Source organism: Syngnathoides biaculeatus, chromosome 16, assembly GCF_019802595.1.
Source record: "Syngnathoides biaculeatus isolate LvHL_M chromosome 16, ASM1980259v1, whole genome shotgun sequence".
Lineage (NCBI taxonomy): Eukaryota > Metazoa > Chordata > Actinopteri > Syngnathiformes > Syngnathidae > Syngnathoides > Syngnathoides biaculeatus.
Genome location: NC_084655.1, coordinates 380,915 through 404,403, shown reverse-complemented (window position 1 = coordinate 404,403; position 23,489 = coordinate 380,915). Strand labels below are relative to the sequence as shown.

General features: G+C 43.5%; 1 protein-coding gene across 7 annotated transcripts in view; it reads left to right on the top strand.

Annotated features, from left to right (window-relative positions):
- Positions 1–23,489, top strand: part of dus1l (dihydrouridine synthase 1-like (S. cerevisiae)) — a 90,602-nt gene that overhangs the window by 25,421 nt on the left and 41,692 nt on the right. For all 7 annotated transcript variants that reach the window (XR_009798953.1, XR_009798954.1, XR_009798956.1 and 4 more), the window contains one exon: positions 5,281–5,393. Coding sequence is in view for 1 of the 7 variants with exons in the window: in XM_061847342.1 (XP_061703326.1) it covers positions 5,281–5,393 (113 nt within the window). In the remaining 6 variants the exon portion in view is untranslated. The remainder of the gene's footprint in view (positions 1–5,280; positions 5,394–23,489) is intronic.

Sequence of the window (23,489 nt, the reverse complement as noted above, 5' to 3'; positions counted from 1 at the left end):
CTCTTCAACTCTTCCTTCTCTCTCATTTTCTTCATTCATCAACTTCTCAAAGTATTCTTTCCATCTACTTAGCACACTACCGGCACCAGTCAACACATTTCCATCTCTATCCTTAATCACCCTTACCTGCTGCACATCCTTCCCATCTCTATCCCTCTGTCTGGCCAACCTGTAGAGATCCTTTTCTCCTTCTTTCGTGTCCAACCTGGTGTACATGTCTTCATATGCCTCTTGTTTAGCCTTTGCCACCTCTACCTTTGCCCTACGTCGCATCTCGATGTACTCCTTTCGCCTCTCCTCAGTCCTCTCAGTATCCCACTTCTTCTTCGCTAATCTCTTTCCTTGTATGACTCCCTGTATTTTGGGGTTCCACCACCAAGTCTCCTTCTCCCCTTTCCTACCAGATGACACACCAAGTACTCTCCTGCCTGTCTCTTCCGGGAGCTTCGGTTGTCCATCGAGAGCCTGTCTCACCTCTTTCCGGAAGGCCGCACAACATTCTTCCTTTCTCAGCTTCCACCAGATGGTTCTCTGCTCTACCTATGTTTTCTTAATCTTCCTACCCACCACCAGAGTCATCCTACACACCACCATCCTATGATGTCGAGCTACACTCTCTCCCACCACAACCTTACAATCAGTAACCTCCTTCAGATTACATCGTCTGCACAAAATATAATCCACCTGCATGCGCCTACCTCCCCTCTTGTAGGTCACCTCTGCCAATTTCATCCTTTTTGCAAAGTCTACCACCATCTGATCCTCAAAGTTCCTTTGCTGAATGCCGTACTTACTCATCACTTCTTCATCACCCTTGTTTCCTTCGCCAACATGTCCATTATAATCTGCACCAATCAGAACTCTCTCTCTCTCTCTCTCTCTCTCTCTCTCTCTCGCTCTCTCGCTCTCTCTCTCTCTCTCTCTCTCTCTCTCTCTCTCTCTCTCTCTCTCTCTCTCTCTCTCTCTCTCTGGGATGCTAAGGACAACTTCGTCGAGTTCCTTCCAAAGTTTGTCTTTCAACTCAAGGTCACATCCAACTTGTGGAGGCAAAGCCGCTAATCACATTATACACAATACCCTCAATTTCAAATTTCAGCCTCATCATTCGATCTGATACTCTTGTCACCTCCAACACATTCTTCGCCAACTCTTCTTTTAAAATAACCCCTACTCCATTTCTCTTCCCATCTACTCCATGGTAAAAGAATTTAAACCCTGCTCCTAAGCTTCTCGCCTTGCTCCCTTTCCACTTTCTCTCTTGGATGCACCATACATCAAGCTTTCTTGTAATCATCATGTCAACTAACTCCTGAGCTTTTCCTGTCATAGTCCCAACATTCAAAGTCTCTACACATAGTTGTCGGGACTGTGCATGCCTCTTCTGCCAACTCAGTCGCTTTCCTCCTCTTTTTGTCTTCGTCCTACTTTACCTAAATTTCTAACTATGCCTTGCAAAATAACAGTGCCTTGGGCGGGCGTAGTTAGCCCGGGCCACGACCTATCAGTTATGGAAGTCATATGATGAACACTCATATATGTTTGGCACAGTTTTCTGCCAGATGCCCTTTGTGCCGGAACCCTCTGCATTTATCCGGGCTTGAGACCGGCCTTCAGGACGCACAGGAATTGTGCACCCCTTCGGACCGCAGATAGACAAAAACAAGTAATCAAATAAACAAAGTCAGCACATGAGATACACAATTTCCACACTACCTAGTCTATGTTGAAGATAAAGTCAGATAAAAGCAATCACATGTACAAAGTCAACGCACAAGATGCACAATTTACATACTACTCAATCTTTGTGAAAGTTTAAGTCAGATAAAAGCTATCAAATAAACACAGTCAGCACATAAGGTACACAAATCCCATCCTACCTGTGTGAAAATATAATGAATAAGACGATTCAAAGGATATGTGGATGGAAGGGATGAGGTAAAGTTGTTAGCGCGCTTGGCTAAAGTTGGGCCGAACAGCTCCTCCACGAACGATGCGGCTCGTATTTGGGTACTAACATAAACATTAACATTGTTAAATTTCCTATTCGTCCTCATGTCCCTCGTTGTACCTGTTGTTTAGGTCGTACACGTTATGAAGTTAAACGTTCGATGCTTCTTCAACAGCACTGTTTGATCGCTTAAATTGGTATAAGTGAGTAAGTAAGGACTCACAGTCCTCGTTGTAAACGAAACGTAGGTTTTGCAGGTCGTGTAAGTCACTCACTATTGAATGTTTCCCTCTAAAGCAAATATTTGATTCTATACATTGCTTGCTTTTCCCGATCTAGGCTAGGCCGCGCAGCTTCAACACGAACGCAAACTGCTCCATTTTGGGCACTAAGATTTTACAGATAATGTTTTTAGTCCACTGAAGTAGTCACCAGGGGCGTCCCACATCGAGTACTCCCAACATTTTGTCCAAATTCAGCAGGATTTAGTTATTGAACGGTTGCGCAGGTCGGCGCCTCTTTGATTTGTTGTCACCAGTTCGGAAACCGGAAGCAAACTTTCTATGGAAGTCGGGTGTGGCGGAGAAATATGTTAGAATAGTACAGGACATGTATGAGAGCAGCAGAACAGTGGTGAGAAGCATTTAAGGTGAAGGTGGGACTCATCAGGATAGGCTGACAGATGAGGTAAGACTGCAATCCCCTTGGACGATGATCTTCACAGATGATATGCAGTGAAAGCGAAGACCAGGAAGAGTAAAAATTAGAAAGGTGGAGGCATGCACTGGAAAGGAAAAGAATGAAGATTAGCCGAAGTAAAGCAGAATATCTGTGAATGAGACAGGGGAAGGAGGAAGATGAGGCTCCAGGGAGAAGCAATAGCAAGGCTAGACTTCAAATACTTGGGGTCAACAATCCAGAGCAATGGTGACTGTGATCAGGAAGTGAAGAAACTGGTCCAAGCAGGTTGAAACAGCTATAAACAGCTGACGGAAGGTGTCTGGTATATTATGTGACAGAAGAGTCTCGGGTAGGAGGAAGGGCAAAGTTTATAAAACAGTGGTAAGCTTGCCATGATGTACAGGCTAGAGACGGTGGCACTAAAAAGATTACAGGAAGCAGAGCTGGACGTGGCAGAAATAAAGATTTTGAGGTTCTCTTTTGGAGTAAGCAGGTTGGATAGTATTAGAAATGAGCTCATTGGAGGGACAGCTAAATTTTTATGTTTTGGAGACAATGTTTGAGGGAGCAGATTTGATGGTTTGGAGATTTCCAGAGGCGAGAGAGTCAGTATTTTGGTAGAAGGGTGGTTAGGCTGGAGCTGCCAGGCAAAAGAGCGAGAGGAAGACCATAGATAAGGGTGATGTATATTGTGAGGGAAGACATGAGTGCAGTGGGTGTTAGAGAGGAAGATGCAGGAGATAGGCTTACATGGAAAAAGATGACTCACTGTGGCGACCCCTCACGAGACAAGCTGAAAGGAAAATAAATAGATTTTACTGGAGTGGCTCCAACTACTTGAAACAAATTCCTTTTTGACATGCTTTGTCATTGACTATTTTGATTAGAAAAGTATGACAATGAGTATTTGGTCAAGAATAAAAGTCAATTTGTATACTTTTTTATATATATTTATTTGTTGAGAATGATTGAGATTATCAGTGGTCTTGTACGTCTTCCATTTTGTATTAAATGCTTGCATAGTTGATTCTTCACAGCAAGCTGCTTCCCTATTCCAGATTGTCTTCCCAGCATGCTGTAGTACTACATTTTTGTGTCTGGTGTCCTTTTGACAGCTCTTTGGTCTTTGTCGAAGTGGAGTGTGACTGTTTGAGGTTGTGGACGAGTGCCTTTTATACTGAATAATTCAAACAGATGCAATTAATACAGGTAATGAGTGGAGGACAGAGGAGCCTCTTCAAGAATAATTTACAGGTTTGTGAGAGCCAGAAATATTGCTTGTTTATAGGAGACCAAATACTCATTTTCCACCATAATTTCCCAATCAGGGATGAGAATTTTCTGCCGATCGGCGGATTTCCGACTTTTCCAGAGCAAGGGGGTAGGGGTAGGGTATCGTGCACCTGCCTCTCGGTGGTGGGCTCTGAGCTGCAAATTCAGCTTAGTGCTAGCACAAGCACGACTATCATATGCCGTTTTAACTTGCTCGGGTAGTGTAAATATTTGCATTTTGCGACGTAAACATTAAAACTTGTTTGCGGCAGATTACTTGATTGGACAATACAGTTACACAGTATAATGATCCAATCGTGTTAGTGGTTAATCGAGTTTCACCATTGCCATGTACATGTGTTCTTGGTTCTCAGAAATCGCAGTGTAACTTGTTAGTTAGCCAAGTAATGACACGTGGGACTTAGCGCGAACTGAGCCACGCTATGTTCAAAGTTTAACGATAGCGAAAGTGTTAAAAAAAAGGATGAAGATCGAGCAAGGGCAATTGACAAGGATGCTGGAATCAAAAACTGTTTCGGACGGGCATGGCTTGAAAAAGGTGCAACCGTGCAGATAGGAGCGAAAACGGTATCAATATGTCTAACAGAACACATACAAAAAGTGGACATTCCCGGCAAAGTGCTGTGCACTCTGCGTTCCGATAGGAGCAAAAAATACCCAGGAGAAACCCCCCCCCCCCCCCCCCCCCCATTGATGAAACTATGAGGAAAATTACAAGTCTGTCTCATCTTTTTAAGTGGGAGAGTTGGTGGTTGACAATACCTTTTTCCCAGGTATATCAGCTATTCCTGCTGCGTGTCTTGGCCTCAAAGGGGCATCATTGTGCAAAGGATGCAGGAGCTACTCATTTCATCTTAAAAAAAAAAAGTACAAGATAGTCACGATATAACTAAAACTTGTTTTTCACAGATTAGGAAAAGTATATGCTCCTAAATCCCGTCACCTGTGGCTGTGTTCCTTCAGCGTTTGAGTTTGAATATTCGTTTTTTGTAAAATCCTCCTGTGACCAAATATTTGCTAGCCTGTTGATAGGGCTTTCCATTGTCTGTTATGCTGCCGATATCTCTGATTTTAATATAAAATATAGTTTATTTTTGTTGTCAGCTTTGTTTTACAGTACACTAAAAAATTTGGTGTCAGTAAAAGATCTTAAAGTACGTAATTGTCAGACCCTAATCTGGTCAACTCTATTGATTTAAAATCTTTTCGAGATAATGTGGTTTGAACAAGTGTGCATCATTAAAAGCAACCCATTTTTAATCCCCACTGCTGATCTTCAATGTTTTTATTATTAAATGTTTATTTTTGTCTTCAAATTATTGTATTATTAATATCAATTTTTTTTTCTCATTTTACAGTCATGTTAGCAAACGAAAAGCTGTCTGTGCCTATCACGTGTAAGATCCGTGTGTTTGAGGACATCGAAAAGACTGTCTGCTATGCCCAGATGTTGGAGAAAGCTGGATGCCAGGTACAAACTGACAATGCTATGAACCTAAATCCAGTTTTTCATACACCAAGTAGCCACATACCTTTTGCTGAGTAAAATTTCTTCCTAGTTTGTCACGATAATATTGGTCAGATTTGATTGACGGTGTCAATAGGTAAAAGGTAACATCGAAAGTGTTGAGGCCAGAGACAATCCGTTCAGGGGGCTGTTGGACCTTTGTTTCATGTGGCGCACATTTTCCCCCAGGAATTAATACTAAGAGAAATAATTTCTTCCAGGGTCAATCTTTCAACGTCAGGAAATCTTAGCAGTTCAAACAGGTACTTGTAACCTTTTAGCATTTTTATCAAAAAAACAGATCAGGTTTCAACTAATAAGTCCCAAAGACATACAAACAAATGATTTCATTTATATAATTTTTTCAACAACAGTTTACACTTTGTAAAAAGCCTAACCAAGAGATTAGATCAATGCTTGCACTATCATAAAGTTTGATGAATGATATTATGGATACAAAATTTCACATTCTACATACAGTATATGAATGATACTCTATATGTAGTCTTAAAAAAAATGATACCATATTTTTTGGTGATTTTCTTTCCTCGTCTCCCACTGTAGTCACAGTGAAGCCAAGCACTACATGCGCTTCGTCATTATTCCTCATCTTAGCTTTCGGGTGTCTTTTGTATAAATTGTCTTCATCCCTTGCCATCTTACTTTTAATCCCTGTTAAAAAAATAATAATTCATGTTGTCTATTATGGGTTTGACTGTTAACTGTACTTCAGATCGCCTGCTCGGTGCAATAAAAAAGCCCCTACACATAGAGCTAATACTCCCTGCGCGCACTCTGACAATAAGAGCGCCACTGCCAACGACTGTAGTGGATGTGCAATTACACTTTATTGTAGAATGGCAAAAAAAAAAAAAAAAAAAAAGCATGTTCCCCAGGGTCAGTGGGGGGGTGGGGGGTGGGGCACGCCCCATTATTTGAGAAGCCCCGCTCTCCAAGGTTAAGGTTAAGGTTGGGGCTGTAGCTTTAGCATGGATGCTCCATCTCCCCAGCTACTTTATCTGGGTGTTCTGTGGGGATCCTGAGGCACACCAAGGCCAGCAGGGAGAGACAGTATCTCTAGTGTATCTTGGGTGGTCCCCGGTGTCTCTTCCTAGATGTACGTTCCCAGAACACCTCACTAGGGAGGCATCTGAATCAACTGCAACAGCCATCTCATCTGCCTCTTCTCATTTCTGAGCTCTTCCCCGATGACCAAGCTTCTCACCCTATCTCCGTGGGAGATCCCAGACACCCTGTGGCGGATGCTCTTTTCAGCTGCTTGTATCTGGGATATTGTTCTTTCAGTTATGACCCACAGTTCATGGGATGTCATGGTCAGAACTCTGGGTTAGACTCAAAGTGCATGACTCCAGAGACAAGGGAGAGTTAAAGCATGAGTTTTATTCAGTCTGAGGTCGGTCCACAGGCGGGCAGTCTGGAAAGGCGAAAGTAGAAATATCGTGAGTTAAAGAGGAAAAGTAAAAAACAAGACAGGTGAACGAGATACTGCTGGAACGTTACAGCGAGGTACAATGATCTGGCAAAGGAGATGGTGAAACGCAAGGAAATATAAACAAGGGATAATTAATGTTAACAAAGTGCAGGTGGGGAGGCTACTCCCAGGAGCAGGTGCGCATGAGGCAGGGAGAGGACACACCCATGATAAGGCAGGAGCATATATCGACAGGTAAATTGAGAGCTTTACCTTTGAGCTTACCTCCTTACTTATCACACTGCGCCGATACAAAGTCCCAATCACTGCAGACACTGCACCGGCGCTCCTCTCCAGCATCCCTGAGTAGACTTTACCAATGAGGCTGAGGAGTGTCATCATTCAGTAGTTGGAACACACCCTCTAGTCTCCCTTCTTAAAAAGGGGGGACCACCACCCCATTCTGCCAATCCAGAGGCACTGCCCCAATGCCCTTGTGATGTTGCTGAAGAATGTCAACAAGGACAGCCCCACAAAATCCAGAGCCTTTAGGAACTCTGTGCAAATGTCATTCACCCCCAGGGCCTTACCATGAATAACTTTTTAACCACCTCAGTCGCATCATCGCCAGCTGTAGGAGAAGCCCGCTTCAGAGAACCCAGGCTCTTCTTCCTCATGGGAAAGCGTGTCAGTGAAATCCGGAACATGAGCAAAGTTCTTTCAGAAGTGGGATTTGAAACTCCTGACTGGATTCGTTCAGGTATTTCAATCAGACCATTACTGTTCGGCCATTTGCCACGTTGGACGAACGTCTTCCCCCACCATTGGAGCCAACTCACCTCCAGGTGGTGATCAGTTGAGAGCGCCTCCCTTCTCTTCAACCCATTGTCCAAGAGATACGGCTACTGCTACGGCTGCAGTCGGAGTTTGTCCGATTTTGTGGCAACCCCAAACTCGACTGTGATGGAGGTACACAGTACTCATTGGATGACCGCTGTGTAGAACTGTCTCAGCAACTCTTGCGACAGAAGCCGCAAGAAGTACATTCTTTGCCAGGCTTTTTAAAGATCGATTTGACATTCGTCTCTCAACTGTGAGACTGTAATCCCCAAGAACTTGACCTAAGACCGTTGGACAGCGTGAAGGATCAGTGGTGGTGACTATGGTGTCATCCACGAACTTCAGGAGTTTGATATCTGGGTGCCTTGAGGTGTAGTCATTTGTGTAGAGCAGAGGGGAGAGGACACAACCTTTGGGTGACCCGGTCCTGATACTGCGCCTGGATCAGGTGGTGTCCCCAAGCCTCACCTGGTGTGTCCTGCCTGTCAGGGAAGTTGTATATCCACTGGCAGAAAACAGGTGAGACACTGAGCTGGAGAAGAGTTCAGGGATGATGGTGTTAAACGCAGAGCTGAAGTCCAAGAACAGGATCCCTGCAAAGATCCCCTCGCTATCGAGGTGTTCAAGGATGAAGTGCAGACCCATGTTAACGGTGGCATCTGCAGACCTGTTAGCTCGATAGGCAAATTGTAGTGGGTCCAGCAAGGAACCCGAGACACTCTTGAGGTGGTCCAGCACAAGGTGTTCAAAGGATTTTCACAGGACTATAGTCATTAAGACCTGAGACTGCTGCTTTTTTGGGGGGATGATGGTGGAGCGTTTGAAGCAGGTTGGAACTTCACACATGTGCTCTGTATTGTTGACCCCAAGTATTTGAAGTCGTCCACCCTCGCTATCTGTTCTCCCTGGAGCTTCACTCTTCCCCCTCCACCTCTCTCATTCATGCATATATATTCTGTTTTACTTGGGCTAATCTTCATTCCTCTCCTTTCCAGTGGATGCCTCTATCTTTTTTGTTCCTCCGCCTGCTCCCTGCTTTCACTGCAGATCACAATATCATCTGCGAACATCATGGTCCAAGGGGATTCCAGTCTAATCTCATATTTCAGCCTATCCATTACTACAGCAAACAGAAAGGGGCTCAGAGCAGATCCCTGATGCAGTCCCACCTCCATCTTAAATTCTTCTGTCACACTTACGGCACATCTCACCGCTGTTCTGATGCCCTCATTCATGTCCTTTACTATTCTAACATATTTCTCCACCACACCAGACTTACATATGCAGTACCACAGTTCCTCTCTTGGTACTCTGTCATAGGCTTTCTCTAGGTCTACAAAGACACAATGTAGCTCTTTCTGACCTTCTCTGTACTTTTCCACAGGCATCCTCAAGACAAATGATGTGCCTGTGGTATTCTTTTGCTTATCGATTTGAAATCAAATTATTCCGCACTACCTCATACTTTACATGGATGCTAAAACATGTGCTGGAATGCATGCTGACATTTTAACCAGTGTGTTTTAATCCTGCATCCATTATTCATCGATTTTCGTTATTCGTGGGTGTGTATGGAATGTAAACCCCACGATAATGGGGGAACACTGTATAGCTGAGGACACCATACAACCTCAGAAGCATGGAAGTGGCAGCATCATGTGGGGTTGTTTTGCTGCTGCAGAAACTGGAGGTCTTCATAATAAAATTAAATAAATAATGTACGATATAAGGAAAGAACATTATGTGGAGATATTAGGTCAACATCTCAAGACATTAACCAGGAAGCTAAAACTTGGCCGTAAATGGGTATGACAACTAGACAATGACCCTAAGCATAGCACCAAAATGGTTAAAAAGTGGCTGGAGGATAACAAAGTCAATCTTTTGGCATAGCCATCACAAACCCCTGATCTGAATCCCATCGAAAATTTGTGGACAGATCTGAAAAGATGTGTGCAAGCAAAGCAACCGACAAACCTGACTCAGTTACCACCTGTTCTGTGAGGAGGAATGGGCCAGGACTCCAGCAGTCAGAAGCTAGTGTAAGATTACACAAAATTTTTGACTCAACTCATGCAGTTCAACGGAAATGCAACTCGATACTAAGGAAATGTATGTAAACTTTTGACCTCGAAGAAAATGTAAAATTCTTTAAAGGGAAATTCCGGTGGTTTGAATTAACAACGTATCCAATATATGTACTGTACCTTGACAATGTGATGTTAATCCTCTCCCATTTAATGTTTTTTTTTTTTTTTGAAGATTTTTATCGGCAATTGCAAATTTTCATGGGCACAGCTATTTTGGCGAGTCACATGACCTACGTGTGCAGATGTGACATAATAGGCACGGCAACAAAGCCTCGCATTTGTCGCTCGTTGGGAAACAATTGTGGCCAGTGCTGATTTCTCTGGTTTATCCTCATCTGATGCAGAAATAGCAGTATTGGTTGATCGGGAAGATGAAGGAATTCTTCCATGCAGATTTCAACCTATGGCTGTAAATAATGTGGAATTTTCGGATTTCGGACGGGAATGACGCAGAGTCTGAATACTCGGCCGACGCGCAGGATGTTAAATGCGTAAACAAAGGGTCCGTTACATTGCTACACAATCATGGACAGCGCTGATTTCTCTGATTTAACCTCATCTGATGAAGAATGTGCACAGGTTAACGTGCGGGACTCACCATTCATCCATCAGTCCATCCTATCGTTTTTGGAGTGCGCTTAGGCGAGCCAGCGGAGGACTGCACTGAGGACAGCATTTGTGGCCATGAAGGATGGTAGAACCCATCAGTGAAAGGTCGGCCTTATATTGTGGGAAAGGTTGTTTTAGCAAACAGGGTGGCTGGGGTCCAAGTGATAATGAAATGATCTTTGGCTTAGTGGAAGTTAAAACTGCCTCCACAACAGCGGCATGGTAGCTCAGCTGGTAAAGCGTTGAGCTTACAGTTCTGAGGATCTGGGTTTGATTTTTATGGAGGTTTTTTTTTGGGGGGGGTTGTGTGTGTGTGTGTGTGTGTGTGTGTGTGTGTGTGTGTGTGTGTGTGTGTGTGTGGTGTGTGTGTGTGTGTGTGTGTGTGTGTGTGTTGTGTGTGTGTGTGTGTGTGTGTGTGTGTGTGTGTGGTGTGTGTGTGTGTGTGTGTGTGTAATTGTGGAGTTTGCATGTTCTCCCTGGCCCTCCGTTGGATTCTCTGGGCACCTTAAATGTCAAAGTTTTGCAATACAGTAAGCAATTTTACCGTGTCCGATCATGGTGGTAACGCATGTTAAGTCGCTACAAACCGGCGAGGACTTCGTTTCCGTGCCGATTATGTCACGTCAGCGCACGTAGGTCATGTACTCACCAAATCTCAAAGCACCATTAAATGGGAGAGGATTAATAACACATTGTCAAGATACGGTACATATGACATGTCGTACTGGATACATTGTTAATCCAAACCAACGGTATTTCCCTTTAAGAAATTGTCACACTCTATCTTGTGTCATGTTATGTTAAAATTAAATAATTAATGAAACAGGAGAAGATTAGTCTGATTTGACTTCAGACAGTGAGACAAAAAATTTAATGTTTTTGCACTGTGTATGTCAACTTCTGGCTTCAACTGTACCTCTGCACCTCTGGATTTAAATCTACAGTGGACAGGGTTAGGGCTGTGACAACTTTGACTTCATAGCAAGTGGGTGATCTTGGGTTAAAGGCTCTCGGCTGTGAAGATCACTAAATTTGTTTGCTGTAAAAGGCATCCTGTTCACAAAAGCACTTTGTCAAAAAAATGTTCTTAGTGATGCATCATCCATTCTGCTTGATGGAAGCAAAACTCTTTGAGCGCTTAATGTTTCATATGGTTATTTGTTTTTTTTGCCTCTTGAATGGGTTATGTCAAGTTGTCTTTAACTCCCTCAGTTCTTTGCCCCAACTTGAAAAGGGCCTTGGTCTTCAAACACATGAACAACTCAAATCTTCCTCTTTTCACAGTTTAGGTGGTGAGAGGGGGGTTGGAGGGTGATTAGAGGTTTGATTAAGTTGAAAACCATTTGCGTCTGACCGAAAACTTTTTTTAGTTGCTTCTTGGTTGCTTCAGTTGATTGTTAGTGATTTATTTATTTTGCCCGTAGGGTTTCTTTGTTCTACACAAGGTCACATGCTGTCTGTGAGCAATATGGCCGCCCCAAGCCTCTGACAGGAAGTTTGAAGGGTTGTGTGATTGAGGTTTCTCTGCCCCCTGCAGGTCTGGAGGGGAACAGGTGCTCTTCCTGTTAGTTGACTTGACACCTCCCACTTGACATCTGTTCTTGAACCCAGAGAGGTCACATGAGTCCTGGATGGTCATTGTCTTTTCCTTTGTTGATGGTTGATGATTACTTTTGTTCTTCTACAGGGATTAGAACAATGATGTGTCGTACATCTCTGTGCAGAATTGTAGAGGGGATTTTTGTGAGGTTTTCTTTTCTGACCCTCTTTGATCAGATTTGACAATAGAGACGGGGTAGCTGGAGAAGGTCTTGATATGTACATCTCTGACGACGCCTTTTTTGTCAGGCTTGACACTGACGACTCGGCCAAGTTTATACTGACCCCTCAAAGCATTTTGGTCGGCCAGCCAGACGATGTCTCCTGTGGCTACATTTCTGTTTGTTATTTACTACTTACTTCTAATGAATAGATTAGGCCCCGCCAATTGACTCCATTTCCTCCAGAACTGGTAAACTTACTCGGTTTGAATGAGTTTTAGACTCTTGTATGGGTATCTTTGAAAGTCAAAGCTTCCCACATCTGCCCTGGGTCCTGTTCTTCCCAGGAGAAGAGAGTTCGGGCTGATGTAGTCTACACAGTCCTCACGGCTTTGTGTTCTGGCATCTATGGGTCTCTCGTTGGCCAGGTTAGCAGCCACGTAGAGGAAGGTTTGGAACTCACTCCATGTGAAGCACCCGTCTCCTCCCAGGTTGTGCAGAGCGTGGTTTACTGTGCGTACAGCAGCCTTTCCAGCTCCATTCCTGTGAGGGGAATCAGCAGGGTGAAGTTTCCAGCTCCATTCTGTTCCATGCTTGGAGGCTTCATTCTCAACTTTGGATGTTTCCATTTTTTTCAGAAAGGCATACAGTTCTTAGAGGGCAAGTCTGGGACCCACAAAGTATTTTCCTTAGTCTGACCACATTTTCTTTGGATGTCCCCTCAATACTGTGAATCTATTGTAGTCCAACAGGAAACCCTCAGAAGACTGGTCACTTACGACATCTGAGTGTAGAGCTTGGGATGGCATGCAGCAAAAGACTAGCCCCCGTACCTTGACCCTTGCTTTCTTCTTCGTCTAATCCTTCACTTCGTAAGGGCCGAACAAATCCACTGATGTGTATTGAAATGTTTTTGCTGGTGTTATCCGCTCGGATGGGAGGTCGCTCATGATTTGTTGGCATTTTTTGGGTTTGGCTTTCCTGCACGTCACATAACCATTTACAATCTCCTGAGCCAGTCTTCGGCCTTTTATAACCCATGCTTTCTTCCTCATGCGCAGGAGTGTCCCTGCTATTTCTTCATGGTTTGCATTGTGGGCTTTTTGTGCCAGAAGAGAGGATATCCATGCATTGCAAGGAAAGATTGGTACAGCAGTTTTGTCATTGTGAAAGATCTGAAAACTTCCTCCACAGACCAAGAGTCCAGTCTCTGCATCTTTTATATAGCCAGGCTGTTGAGGGTGGTGTCCTGCAAGGATGCACCCTCTTGGGCTGCAAGGAAAAGGTCTCTCTCTGAATCTTCATACTCACTGATTGTAAGTACGTCTTGTTTGGCTCTGGACTTTATCTCTTCTGATGAAAGTTCTCCCACTTTGGCTTACTTGTAGCTGGGGTTTTTGTCAATACTCTTTTCCATTTTGTTGCAGCCCTCCATACCCAGGCAACAACTTTGATCAACATGGTTAGGCTGCTGAACTTCCTGATGTTGATCAGTTCTTTCATTGCAGATCCAGCTGGTAGTTTTTGGGTTTGAGGCTTGGGCTCTTTTCCATCTGCGGTGCCTCGTGGAGCATTATGGTCTCTCTAATCTGTGACTTTTGCTGGATTACTAGCTCCAGTAGATGGCGCATCGCATGTGCTTTTCTTCATCTGTGATCTGATCAGTGCTGCTTTGAAAGATTTTCTTTGGAGTTTGTTAACCCCTTTCCTGGCGTAGGCAGAAACTTTCAAACAATCTTTGGCAGACTTTTTCGGCCACTCTTCCACAGGGAGCTTTAGGAATTGAGGTCCATTCTGGCACACACAATCCTCTTGGAGGTCCTCTGGAGCTGCACCTCTTGTCATAATGTCTGCAACATTGATGTCCCCCTGGATCAACCACCAGTCATCAGTGGATGTGGTCTTCTGAATTTCTCCAACTTTTCTGAGGCGAACTGCGTAGACAGCACCACATATTTCAGCTTTGACTGGCTCTCCCTTCTGGTCAAGTGGTGTGAGCTTTGCTTTGGACTCGACAAGTCTGACTTCAACGCCTTTTGCCGTCTCCCATCTGAGGCACACCACGGCTCCGTAGCTCTGATCGCTCCCATCTGAGAATGTCACTCCCCACGGTTTTCGGGTCCAGTTCCGTGGTGTGAGGCTTCTGTGGAAGGTAATTTTGCTGAGGCGGACGTATTCTTCAATTAAATGGATTGCTTTATCCCTCAACTTTTCTGACAAAGGCTTGTCCCAGGTGTCTCGGGTTGTGCTGGTTCCAGCCTCTTGGAAAGCTCTCTTGACTAGAATGGCACCCTTTTGTTCAGCAGGAGTGACAAGACCTGTTGAGTCAGTGGCTTGGGAGTTTTTTCTCACCTCTTCTTCCAGGAGGTTTTGACTCATTCTCATTTCCTTCCTCCTATCTGAGAAGTTAACTGAGGTCATTGGGTACAGTTTGTCACTTTCGACAAGGTAGCCGACTCCCAGGGCTTTGTCATCTTCTTCTCTCCTTTGAATTGGCAGAACAAGTACTTCACTTAATCATGCTCCTGGTGTGGGCATCTCCCTCCCACTTTGGCCTGACTGGACCCAGGGCTTAAGGAAGAATCTGCTTGCCTTTAGGATCTCGAACTCTTTTGATGTCTTCATCCAGCTTTTCCAGGTTGTTGTGGGAGGTAAGCACATCATCAACATAAGAATCTTCCTCCAGGATCCTACACTCCTCCTCCAGGTGAGTAAACATGGTAGCTTTGCAGTCTCTCTCATAACCAGCTGGGCAATGCATCCTGCTTGTTGGTCACCAATGTTGACTCGGGTGATGGCATACTCTTCAAGTTCACTGTCTGAAATCTGTGAAGGTGCATTTCCAGGTCTTCCAGCCACACTAAATTGTACATCTTTTTGATGTCACCAAGTGCTGCATGCACACCGCTTCTGAACCCGAGTAGCACTGCACGAATTGGATTGAGGACGTCAGGCCCTTTTAACAGGAGATCGTTCACGCTGAGTCCCTTGAACTTCTGGCTGCTGTTCCAGACGAGACGTACAGGTGTCGTGACAGAGTGCGGGTTTGGCGCCACCAAGTGGCTAAGATACCATACTGATCCCTTCCAGTTGGCCATCATTTCTTTGGTGAGCTTCCTTGCTGCTCCTCTTTCCACCATCTCGTGGATTTGAGCTGCATATGCCACCTTCCACTTTGGTTCTTTCTTGAGTTGGTTTTCTGTCCTCAGAAAAGTGGCTTCTCCTCCACTTCTATTATTGGGTAGGGAAATAGGATCTTGAATCTATGGGTATTTTGAGTCCCAGTGTGGTTTAACAATGTGATCATCAGCGTTGACATAGGTGAGGCCTTTCCTGATGATTTCCAGCTCTCTTTCCTTGCTCAGTGTCATCTTCCACCATAATTGCAGTTGTTCTTTGCGTTGATTTGAAGTCGTTAATCCTTTGTATTTGCTGCCATGCTGGTTTTCAACTGTCAAGTTGTCTTTAATCCCCTCAGTTCTTTGCCCCAACTTGAAAAGGGCCTTGGTCTTCAAACATATGAACAACTCTTATCTTCCTCTTTTCACAGTTTATTGATGGTTAAGGTTGTTGGATTGGATTAGATTAGAGGTTGATTAGGTTGAAAACCAGTTGCGTCTGACCGGAAACTGAGGGGTGCCTTTGGGTTTTTTTAGTTGCTTCTTGGTTGCTTCAGTTGTTTGTTTGTGATTTATTCCTTTTGCTGGTAGGCTTCCTTTGTTCCACACAAGCTCACATGCTGTCTGTGAGCAATATGGCCGCCCCTAGCCTCTGACAGCAAGTTTGAAGGGTTGTGTGATGGAGGTTTCTCTGCCCCCTGCAGGTCTGGAGGGGAACAGAGGTGCTCTTCCTGTTAGATGACTTGACATCTTGAATGAGTGGTTTGCATTTGGAAATCACGATTTCTTTGCAAGAAATGTCGTAACATATTTTTCTCTAAAGCCTTTGTATTTCATTTTTTGCCCCGATATTGTTACGTACTTCCTTGATCACATATCTGACTGACTTTCTCTCGTGGCAATGAAACAGCAACGTGCCTTGATAAAGCTGTTTGTAGTCAGATCTAAAATTTATCCATGCACGGCTCTGCAGCAAAGGGAATATTAAATCTGCAAGGTTTGCGGACTTTGCAACCTTGTTTTGTCAGAAAAGGACTAAAACAGTCCATTCCATAAATTGTGAACGGAAGAGATGGAGCTAAACGCTGTGTTGGGGATCAGTTTTTGTTCTTCCATACCTCTATCCTAAGTCTGCGACACTTTACACAGTAGTGAACTAATTTTGCCATGCCTTTATTTATGCCAGGTATCTAAAATTTATTTGATTTTATTTCATCTCAATCCTTTCCCTTGGTCTTCCACTTTACTCTGCAAATGTGCTATTAAGTAATTTAATCCTATATTTTCAAAAGTGGACCCCCTTCACTCAGTAATTTTAGACGATTTTGACCGATATTTCAAGGGACACAGATTGTGTTATTTCGCTATATAAACACAGCACCCACCAAAATAAAGTTTAGACTTCCATCTATCTTTGCAACAAAAAAGTTCAAAACTTTTTTTCCGTTCTGGAGTAAATAGTGGTAGAACATGGCTAAAATTCCAAAATTCCTCCCTGGGAACAAGAAAACAGATAAAATTAGCTTTTTGTGAAAAGATGCATTTCTAGTACAACTTGGAATCATGTACATTTTGTTTGATTGATAATTTTTGTCGAATTTTGTCGAAAATTGCGTGGTGGTGGATCCTTGCCATAGCCAGGCCAAAAAGGGAATCAAAATCAATTGATGTACAGACTAATATAATGCAATTGTTGGTGTCTGCACGATTCCTGTGATAAATGAGTTCAAAAATGTTTTCAGCTCTTCTTATTGCTGCAACGTAGAGAAAAATGCTATTACTTACCTTTCCTTGCTTTGCCAGCACATTAGGATGCATGAGCTGTAATTTATAGAAATATGATAAATATATGAAATATGATTTCCACAAAACATTTTCTCTGTGCAGTGTGAAGTGGGGGGTGGCTTTTTTGTGTGCTAGTAATGTGACAAATTGCGTCACTTTTTCTTGTGGATGCGTCCACTGAAATTTCTATATAGTATAAATATGTGATTACTACAAAATGTAGTGCTACAGCATGGATGTTCCCTCTCTCTCACACAAAATAACCTTTACAAATTATATATCAAGTTTGAGAACCTTTTTGATGGAGAGCGCCATAAACGCCAAATCTTTTAAAATGTTATTTTAAAAGAGTCATACAATATTTTAAAAACTAAATACAGGTGTATTTGCGCATTTATGTAAGACGAACACTTCTAGAGTACAATAAGTCTTTGAATTCTTTATGCTGTTGCCAACCAATGATGACAAAAGTACATCTTACCATTAATGCGACTTCTGGTGCTGCACAGTTTTGCAGATGGCTTTGTAGTCTGTGTCATACTTGGATTAAGCTTCATGCCACGGTTGAAACTTCCATCCATTAATCGTGAATGTAATTCAGTTTAACGGTACAATGGTGAACAATTCATGCTGACAAAGCCATGTCTTTTTTTCGTTTGATTATCTTGTCTTTATGTGAAGTTGTCAAAATGTTTATTGGCAACATCAAGTACGAATGCTTTGCCATACTCCCCATCTGTGAATTTAGACAGAGCAGAACCCCCTCTCTCGACAAAGGCTCTCCATTCTTGTTAAAAACTTCAGTACTTCTCATGGTTTTTTTTCTTTGAGTGACCTTTTTCAAAAGCATTTCCAGAATTAGTTGTTCTGACTCAATCTGCGTTCGACCCTTCTGCGCCTGCGCACATCGACTGCCACAGCAAACCACAGATCTTACAAACTATCTCTGGCTCATTTGCGTTGCCTGCTCTGCGAGCCATATGCCACCATTAAAAGAGCCAGATATGGCTCGCAAGGGAGAGGTTCCCGACCCGTTATATATGATTGTTCTGCAATTGTTCAAGATATGAACTAGAAGTTGCTTCCTCATTCGGAGGATTTGGGCATTGTTCTCTGCTACTTCTAGTAAAATCACACGGTATCCAGTAATCTGATGAATCCGGATCGAGTTCCGACTCACTTGTCATTCTCATTGGCGTCGGAACGATCATCAGGTTTAGGCGAAATAGACAATGATCATTATGAAGCATGTGGACTGGCAAAACATGAGTCTTGCTCAGTGCTGGTCGAGTTCTTAGTCATCGAGAACTGAAGCGTCAGTCTTTTTTTTTTTTTGACTTGTCTGGCTTTCATCTGATCATTTCTTTCCGAAACACTCATCGATTGTCACTTGTCTTTATTAATCCATGTTCTCAACGTTCTTCATACCTTTTTCTATTCTTGCCTCCTCTACTTCCTTTTCCTCACAGTTCTTCCACTGCACTTCCTCCCCATGATCTGTGCTGATCTCTTATCAAATGCACTTCTGCCATTTATGTGCATTAAAATTAGTCTCAGGTCAAATTTTTTGGTGAGGAGTTATTAAGCACCTTACATTGTCTATGAAAAAAAAACAAATGATGTAAAACTATGTCTTAGGGATATTGTTTTTTTAAGAATGTAGGATTATGATGTGATTTAACGTCATATGGTGATCTTTCGGGATTACTGGATGCTTCAATGTGGAGTAGAATTTTGCATTTTTGATCATTCCTGCGACATTGACTCCATAATTTTTAAAAGTGTTCATTTGAAAAAGTAAGTATGCTTTCTTGCAAAAGTGCCTTTGTTTTTGAGCATCTAGATCTCTTCTGCAAATTCACTTGCTTGAGTAATCTTTAAAATAACACATTGTTTGTCTTGTCTTACACTGTAATATGGCTTGTTGATTTGTCTATCAACACGGCGAATGAGTCGAGCAACTGCTTGAGTGTCCTTGTACCATGAGGAAAACTTGTAATATAAATTTAATATAAATATAATAATTAATAATATAAAGTTGATATAAACTTAATTTTAACAGATAAGTCTTATAAACCCTTGTTCCATGTTTTGAGTGTGTTCAGTTTATGTGCATTTTTTTTCCGCTCGTCATCCCCAATTGGTATGTTTGTGTCAATGTCCATCGCTGAAGGTATTTCTTTGTCTCTTAGAAACTGTGGCCCTTTGAACCATTCTGACTGACAATCACATCCACTTGAACGTTGGGAGCTAGTGTCTGCAGGATTTTGCTGAGAAGTGACATATCACCACTGCACCGGGAAGCTGTTGAGCCTCTAATCTTTTGAACTCAATTTGAGACAAATTTATGAAAATGGCATGCTTCATTCTTAATGAAGCCTACAACTACTTTTGTATACACGTGTATATCTGTGTCAATACAAGCGCATTCTTTAACGTTACTTACAGTAATGGAAACAAAATCAGCTTTCAGTTTGAGTCTTGTTGTTACATTGATGGGAGAAAATCTAATTTTTGTTGTACCTCGAGTATCATGGACATTTTTCATCTTTATTCACATGCTTTAATTATGAACTGCAACTATAAGCATATGAACTTGCATCACAAAAAAAAAGATGAAACTCCCGTTTTTACTACTTGGGCAAGGTCTTTAGGAACATAACAGTGTGGTATTGTGATTTTCTCTAAGCTCGCAGTTTCCAGTTGTTTCATGATGGCCTTAGTTCATTGTGAACGAGCTGATCCCAGCCTGTGCATCATTTGCATGTCTCTTGAAGCAATCTTTTACCAGAGAGTACAAAGGGGAGAAATAAATCTCAGGTGCAGCTGTAGATAGGATATCACGGCTTATCGCGGATTGATCGGATATCAATGTGCTAGTGAATGCATTGCACTCTTTCAAGCTTAGTCATTAAATGAGAGCTCATATGCTTGCTCTGAAGAGGCATGTCCAGAAGCTAGAATACTTTCTTATACTTTTGAGTTGTTACTGACAATTTTGTTTAGTCTGAGACCACTTGACGCACAGACTGTTGGAGCGGCTTGAGCAAGGTGAATAGCTTCCTTGATGCTAGTAATTCTTGGCCCACCCATATCCACATCGAAATCTTTCATTATGAACTGAAGCAAGAGGGTACCGTAATTTGTTCTATTTAAAGGTCAAGTGTCATCCCTATAAACGTTCTAAAATAGATATTGCAATAGATATTGTAATGAATAATACATAGAACATTATTCACTTCAATGTCTATACGAAAAAATAAATATGAGCGGAGAGCGCATCATCCATGCGCAAAGTGGCGGAAGTGTCATTCGACGACATCCAAGTGGTCGCCATATTGGCTGCATCCCTGTCCGTGACGTCACCCCGGACATTTGCCATTGAAAATACGCTGTGGACTCTACTATGGGAGACGAACACACACTTTCTGACACGGAACCTCTTTTCGAAGAAGAGAACATCACACAACCTAGTGAAGTTACCGGGACAATATTACCCTATTGTGTCTAGCCATATTCAGATGATATGCGATCACGGCCAAACCGCCACCCTGTCCGATCCACTTCCACGGCGGAGATTAGCCATCGGTGTTGTTCATCGCGGACGGCGGCGGCTATAAACAACGGCGTAAAGCAGCCCGGCTCGGCTCCGTGATAAGCCAACCCGGTGCTGAAAATGAGCCACCCCTGTCAAGGCAGCGCATACACTGTTCACGGCTTCGGGGAAGGCTGCGCATCGGGCTCGCGGACGGCGGCGGCTCTGAAGAATGCTACTGACAATGCCGCACTCAGCCGCGTGCGACGACAACGCTGTAATCAGACGGCCATGAACAACGCCGTAAAGCGACCCCGCTCGGCGCCATGAATAAGGCACCTCGGCGCCGAAAATGAGCCACCCCCACCCAGCTGGGGTGGCTTATCACGGAGCTGAGTCGGGCTGCTTTACAGCTTTGTTCATAGCCGCTGCCATTCACGATGAACAACACCATCGAGCCGGGGCGCTTTACGGTGTAGTCGTTGCATGCGGCTGAGTGTGGTTTTGTCGGCAGAGTTCTTCAGAGCCCCCGCTGTCCGCGAGTCTGACGCGCTATGCGCAGCCTTTGCTGGCAAGGCGACGCAGCAGCCTTTGCCGGCGAGCCTGACGGTGTCCGACGCGCACATTGACACGTTTAGCACGCCTGTCATACGTACGCAGACGACAAAGGTAGAGCAGAGAATCAGGTTATGGAAGTTGAGAAACGAAGGATGTGTTGTGGCCTTTTGGAAAGAAGTGAGATAGGCTCGAGATGGACAGGAAGAGCTCCCGGAAGACTGGAATAATACTGCCAAGATACTCAGAGAGGCAGGCAGGAGAGTTCTTGGGGTGCTTTCTGGTAGGAAAGGGGTTAAGGAGACTTGCTGGTGGAACCCCAAAATACAGGAAGTCATCCAAGGAAAGAGATAAACAAAGAAAAAGTGGGACATGGAGAGGACTGAGGAAAGGCAGAAGGAATACACTGAGATGCGACGTAGGGAAATGGTAGAGGTGCCCAAGGCTAAACAAGAGGATTATGATGACATGTACACCAGGTTGGATATGAAAAAACGAGAAAGCATCTCTCCAGGTTGGCCAGACAGAGAGATATAGATGGGAAGGATGTGCAGCAATTAAAGGTGATTAAGGATAGCAATGGAAATATGTTGGCTGTTGCCAGTAGTGTGATAAGTAGATGGAAAGAGTACTTTGAAAAGTTAAGAAATGAAGAAAATGGGATAGAAGTTAGAGGAGAAGAGGCATGCGTGAATGACCAGGAAGTGCCACTGATTAGTAAGGTGGAAGTTCGAATGGCACTGAACATAATGAAAACTGGAAACACAGTTGGTCCTGATGACATACCAGTTGAGGTATGGAAGCAATTTGGAGAGTTTCTTGTGGAGTTTTTGACCAACTTATTCAATAAAATACTAGCGAAAGAATATGCCAGAGGAATGAAAGAGGAGTGTGCTGGTGTGCATTTTTAAGAACAACAGTGATGTTCGGAGCTGTGGAAACTATAGAGGAATAAAGATGATGAGCCACACAATGAAGTTATGGAAAAGAGGAATGGAGGCGAGACTCAGGACAGAAGTATCTATGAGCAACAGTATGGTTTCATGCCTAGAAAGAGTACCACAGATGAATTATATTCCTTGAAGATGCTCGTGAAAGAAGAGAAGGTCAGAAGGAGCTACATTGTGTATTTGTAGACCTAGAGAAAGCCTATGACAGAGTACCAAGAGAGGAACTGTGGGTACTGCATGTGCAAGTCCGGCGTGGCGGAGAAATATGTTACAATAGTACATGACATGTATGAGGGCAGCAGAACAGTGGTGAGATGTGCCGTAGGTGTGTCCGAAGAATCTAAGGAAGAGGTAGGACTTCATCAGGTATCCGCACTGAGCCCTTTCCTGTTGGGGGTAGTAATGGAAAGGCTGAAAGATGAGGTTAGACTGGCATCCCCTTGGACTATGATGTTCGCAGGTGATATTGTGATCTGCAGTGAAAGCAGGGAGCAGTAAGAGAAACAATTTGAAAGATAGAGACATGCACTGGAAACGAGAGGAATGAATATTAGCCAAAGTAAAACAGAATATATGTGCATGAATGAGAGGAGTGGAGGGGGAAGATTGAGGCTCGAGGGAGAAGAGATAGCAATGGTGGACGTCTTCAAATATTTAGGGTCAACAATCCAGAGTAATAGAGAGTGTGGTAAGGAAGTGAAGAAACGAAGCGGGGTAGACAGTTGGCGGAAGGCGTCTGGTGTTCCATATGACAGAAGAGTGTCTGCTAGGATGAAAGGCTAAGTTTATAGTGGTGAGGCCAGTCATGATGTGCGGATTTGAGATGGTGGCACTGAAGAAACAACAGAAAGCAGAACTGGAGGTAGCAGAAATGGTTCTCGCTTGGAGTGAACAGGGGCAGCCAAAGTTGGATGTTTTGGAGACAAGGTTAGAGAGAGCAGACTGAGATGGTTTGGACATGCTCAGAGGGGAGAGAGTGAGTATATTGATAGAAGGGTGCTGAGGATGGAGCTACCAGGCAAAAGAGAAAGAGGAAAACCAAAGAAAAGGTTGATGGATGTTGTGAGGGAGGAATGAGGACAGTTGCTGTCAGAGACGAAGATTCACAAGATTAGCTTAGATGATAAAAGATGACACGCTGTGGGAACCCCTAACGGGACAAGCCGATAGGAAAAGAAGAAGAAGGCGCACCTAAAAGCCTTTAATTTTTTCAAAAGCCGATGGTAGGCCTTATATATGGATCAGCTGGCAGCTGCTCGACAGTGTGGGGGACATTGAACCGGAGAAGAATATTAACAATGCCTGAGACTTTTTGTGCTGTTGCTTGTTACAACAGATGAGACAGATATTCAAAGAGGTCATTCTATAGAATACCAGCTGTGCTA